Source organism: Dreissena polymorpha, chromosome 16 (genome assembly GCF_020536995.1).
Source record: "Dreissena polymorpha isolate Duluth1 chromosome 16, UMN_Dpol_1.0, whole genome shotgun sequence".
Lineage (NCBI taxonomy): Eukaryota > Metazoa > Mollusca > Bivalvia > Myida > Dreissenidae > Dreissena > Dreissena polymorpha.
Window position 1 is genome coordinate 42,175,211 of NC_068370.1, and position 5,463 is coordinate 42,180,673.

Here is a 5,463-nt window from a genome sequence, read left to right on the forward strand (position 1 = left end):
CATAAGCCTGGCGTTTGCGTTTGCCAGGCATTTTCAAAGATTTATCGTAAGTCCAGTTTCGTTTTTGTTTATCTTATTAATAAATGGTTGCACTCAATAATCCACGCTAGTAATTATCCACAAACTGTTTTCCGCTTTTAATCCGATGAAACAATATTATCACTGTAATCCAATCTTTGTACTTTTAATCTGACTGTCAAAACAATTGATTAGTGTCTCGGTAAAACGTGTTTTTATAACAATGATTGACATACCCAAGAAACCTCTAACTCCACCTTTTTCTCTGAAATAGTTTCAAAGGCGGAGCTATACACGTGCTCAAGCATAGTAGGACGAGTTACAAACACGCGATTGGTTAAGCATATCGCTTCTCTAAACAAAGGAATCCAATTTTGTCGGCGAGAAAGGTGTTCTTTATGGCTTCTTGACAGGAAACGGCTTTCCTTTGATGACGTCAAACTGTCGATTCACACATATTGCGAATTTTCGCGAGACTTTAAATGATGTCCTTGATTCTTTGTTTACATGAACAGTAAAAAAACAACACCTGCTTACATGAAGACTTGGATTAAATTATCAAAATAAAAACAAGAGTAATTGCAAACTGTGATTATATTAATAATGGTAAGTACCAGTAAAAATACGACGTTTTGTTAGTTGTAAATTAACGATTTTGTTTATACAACAACAACAACAACTATTGCCGCGGAGAATCAATCTTCATCGAATTTCATTATTTTTTTCATGGAATTTCATTATTTTTTTCATGGACCACCTCATAAGTCGATACCGGTTTTTTAATCAAATTTTGGAGGTAAAAAATCTCGACTTATGACTGCGTTTTTACGGTAGTCAGAATGTTTATCTTGATAGTATCTAATGTTGGATCGTATATGGGTCATTTGGGGTCAAAAATTAGGTCACCGGGCCAATTCTAGTAAAACCTTGTGTAGATGAAAGAGGTCACAGTTTTCATCACGTCTTAATGAATTTTTTTTTTGCCCATTTGTACTTCATGATATAGCTAGCCATAGTCTGATAGAATTTAAGTTGATGTAGCAAGGTTAGTCAGGTGAGCGATTCAGGGCCATCATGGCCCTCTTGTTGATGATTAAGATGAAGATGATGATGACAACAACCCACATTTGGTGATCTCTCAAATTATTTATTCCCATTATTATTAATTTTTAAAGAAAATCACATAGTGGTTAAACCAGTAAAACAACAAATAAACAGGAAATACAACAAGGACTGTTTCATTTGAATATTGACCTTTCATCCAAAATACATGTAATGTCAGGAGTTGAATATAATCTCTCCATTTGATAGTGAATTTCAAGCATTTAGCATGGTGTCCGCTCTCTAATTGAAGTAGTTTTTATCCGATCTTCACCAAACTTGGTCAGAAGTTGTATCTGGACAATATCTAGGTCAAGTTTGAATATGGGTCATGCCGGGTCAAAAACTAGGTCACAGGGTCACTTAGTGCATTTCAAGCATTTAGCATGGTGTCCGTTCTGTAGTAGAAGTAGTTTTCATCCGATAATCACCATACTTGGTCAGAAGTTGTATCTAGACAATATCTAGGTTAAGTTCGAATATGGGTCATGCAGGGTCAAAAACTACGTCACAGGGTCACTTAGTGCATTTCCAAGCATTTAGCATGGTGTCCGCTCTCTAATTGAAGTAGTTTTCATTCAATCTTCATCAAAATTTTGTCAGAAGTTGTGTCTAGACAATATCTAGGTCAAGTTCAAATATGGGTCATGCCGGGTCAAAAACTAGATCACGAGGTCACTTAGTGCATTTCAAGCATTTAGCATGGTGTCCGCTCTCTAACTGAAGTAGTTTTCATCTGATCTTCACCAAATTTGGTCAGAAGTTGTGTCTAGATGAAATGAAGGTCAAATTCAAATATGGGTCATGATAAAGTTATCAAGTTGTCCAAAACCTTGTGACAGTTTGGCACTCTTGTTCTTTTCCTAATTTCTAAAATAAGACAGAACATTTGTATATCAGATCATTAAAATAATTTTTTGTCTCAGGAGAGCGTATGAGGGTTTTAGGTCCTGATATAAAAAAAATTCCATGACCTCACTTTAGATTTTATACTTTCAACAAAACGTAATAATTCCTTTCATGACCAGGTGAGTGGAAGGATCTGCCGCCACTTCCCCGGGAATGTAACACGTGGCAGGCCGCATGCAGTCCCAGAACCCTGTATGTGCTCATGGACCTCTGTTTCTGCATACTCCAACTAGGAGACTCAGTCTGGGGCATGTATGAAGCATCCCAACCCATGGATAGTATTAACCTGCTCAGTACACCTATTTATTTAGATGGGAAACTGTATTTGTTTCCTGAAAAGAAGGACACTTTTTCAAGTTTTACATGTTCCACAGCCAAAGATGATATTTTGTGTGAGAATGAAAAGGAAGATGAATCCAACGCATTTAACAATTTCCCACTTAGAAAGTGGATGACGAGATGGTACTACTCTGGTGAAAGACTTGGTAAAAGTGTAAGCGTGTTCAACGGACGGTTCTACACAGTGACCGACGATGAAGAGCCAAGCCTGGTGGAGATAGAAGTCAATGGGCATTGCGTTACAACAACCAAGCTAACCTCAGCTGTACCTGGCTGTGACTCGGCTCTCATAGTAACCCTTCCTTGCTACCCACTATTCACAGTGTGAGATTTTTGTATGAACATCAATTATGCTAAATTTAATCAACAAAAATCATAAAGTTGCAATGTAATGCTGCCTATATATATCCCAACATACTGATGGGATAAAATCAATATGTTGCTTGCAAATGACTTTCAATACTTTCTGAAATTGAATATTAATGAACAAATAATGTTCTATTGAAGGTTGTTGTTGTTGTTTCCATTGTTATTAATGCTTAACGCATTAGACCCATAAGATTACTTTAATTGTTATAAAAATGTGACAAAAGTATACATTGTATTGCTGTGAATGCTTTTTATGCCCCCGGATCGAATGATCGGGGGTATATTGTTTTTGGCTTGTCAGTCTGTCTGTCTGTCCATACAATTTACCAAACCATAGTTGAAAAAACGTCATTTGTTTGTTACGTAAATAGCTTTGCTTTTTGTTGTGGTACGGAAAAGGGTATAAACATGTATTTTTTTTGTAATTTATGTTAGTGAAAGTTATGTCTCCAATTTCAGACCACCCTCTGAAAAATCAACACATTTATTATTACGAAAACAGTATGGTAGTCGTGGTACAGGACAGTAAACATGCTCTGTGCTGGTGAAAACATTGCTGAAAAGGTATTCAAACTTGTATGGTAATACTGGACCGGTAAAACAGCGGGTTGCATAATTATTCTTTTCCATTATCATAAATTTAACTGATTGATAATAAAGAATAAATAACTTAAATATTTATGATATTTGTGAATTTCATATTATTCTTAAATACTGGCAGTAGTCATATAATAAAAGATCATAGACATCTACATGATTTAGTTCACAGGGGCACAGCTTGGCTCTCACCATGGGACTAGGGCTATGATTTGTTATACTTAAAATAGTGCCAATCTATATGATTGCAGCGGTACATCCTTCATATGCAATCTAATAATCAAATCGCCCAACCTTTCATCTGTCCTTCCATCTGTCTGTATGTCTGCCTGCCGGCCGGCCAGTCGGTCAGTCTTCTAATGCAGAGAATCACTAAAGATTATAAAAATTGAAGGGATTGAAAAAAAACACCATGTAATAATAAAGGGCGTTGAGGGGAAGGGCTAAGAACAAGGGCCATAACTCAATGAAGGATTATAGAGTAATTTCCCTTAAGTCATTTTTTTTCGAGCTTTGCACAATTCATTAAGTATTTAGAGTACTTTGATAGATGACATATAGAGGATGTGTAGAGTTCAAGAACAACAACCCTTTTTGGTAAAAGTGTTTTTGGAGTTATTTCCCTTCACTTTATTTGTAAGCAGTCTTTTTTTATACTTGTATAAAGCATACTTCAGGAAGTATACAATGCTCACCTTATTGTTTTTATGCTCCCCGAACATTTTCAGGGGGCATATAGTTGCCAGTTTGAAGTTCCTTACTTACTTCCTTCCTTCCGTCACACTTTTGTTACAGTTTCTCATAGCGCCGTTAATATTTTACCGATCTCTTACATATTTGGCATGTAGGTACCTTGTATGGACCTCTATCTTTTGATGAGGTTTGAGGTAACTGGGGTCAAGGTCACAGAGGCTAATAATTAATTTGTTCGTCATAATTTTGTTACAGTTTCTCATAGCGCCTTCAATATTTCACAGATCTCTTACATATTTGGCATGTACCTCTACCTTTTGATGAGGTTTGAGGTAGCTGGGGTCAAGGTCACCAAAGCTAATAATAGATTTTTCCGTCACAATTTTGTTACAGTTTCTCAAAGCACCTTCAATATTTTACCGATCTCTTACATATTTGTCATGTAGGTACCTTGCATGGACCTCTACCTTTTGATGAGGTTTGAGGTCACTGGGGTCAAGATCAAGGTCACGGAGGCTAATAATAGATTTTTCAGTCACAATTTTGTTACAGTTTCTCATAGCGCCTTCAATATTTTACTGATCTCTTACATATTTGGCATGTAGGTACCTTGCATGGACCTCTACCTTTTGATGAGGTTTGAGGTCACTGGGATCAAGGTCACCGAGGCTAACAATAGATTTTTTTAGGTGGTTATTAACTCATAGATTGACAAAGCGCATCATCAGGGAGCATCCATCAGTTTCACTGATATTCTTGTTAAACTCAAATGCTAAATTGATGCCTTATGAACAAATGTTATAAGGTAAATTAAATGTTGATGAAAGAATGTTGACCAGAGTATGTGATTTTTTGGAAACTACCATGCAGGTGGTTGGCTGTTGTACCATAACAGAATACCATTGACTCTTAGTTACTGCTGTCAAGGTTACGGTAAGTCTAATGTGGACAGATCAAGTAGTAGGGATTACCTAGAAAACAATACATGATAATTTGCAGGTCATTTTCTAATCGGAATGTACATTAACTATCTACTGCTGCAGATATATATGTACATGTATTGTGGGACATCTATGGTTATGCCTTGTATGTCAGTCAAACTATATACTGCTGCAGATATATCTGTACATGTAATGTGGGACATCTATGGTTATGCCTTGTATTTTAGTCAAACTATCTACTGCTGCAGTTATATCTGTACATGTATTATGGGACATCTATGGTTATGCCTTGTATGTCAGTCAAACTTTCTACTGCTGCTGGTATATCTGTACATGTATTATGGGACATCTATGGTTATGCCTTGTATATTAGTCAAACTATCTACTGCTGCAGTTATATCTGTACATGTATTGTGGGACATCTATGGTTATGCCTTGTATGTCAGTCAAACTTTCTACTGTTGCTGGTATATCTGTACATGTATTATGGGACATC

At 36.4% G+C, this 5,463-nt stretch overlaps 1 protein-coding gene across 5 annotated transcripts in view; it reads left to right on the top strand.

The window, feature by feature from the left end:
* The window catches only part of LOC127861421 (kelch-like protein 25), a 30,942-nt gene extending 26,083 nt beyond the window's left edge, over window positions 1–4,859 (top strand). For all 5 annotated transcript variants that reach the window (XM_052399893.1, XM_052399894.1, XM_052399892.1 and 2 more), the window contains exons 9-10: window positions 2,148–2,691; window positions 3,196–4,859. In XM_052399893.1, coding sequence (XP_052255853.1) covers window positions 2,148–2,691; window positions 3,196–3,265 — 614 coding nt within the window. In that variant the 3' untranslated portion in view covers window positions 3,266–4,859. The remainder of the gene's footprint in view (window positions 1–2,147; window positions 2,692–3,195) is intronic.
* Window positions 4,860–5,463: the final 604 nt, after the last annotated feature.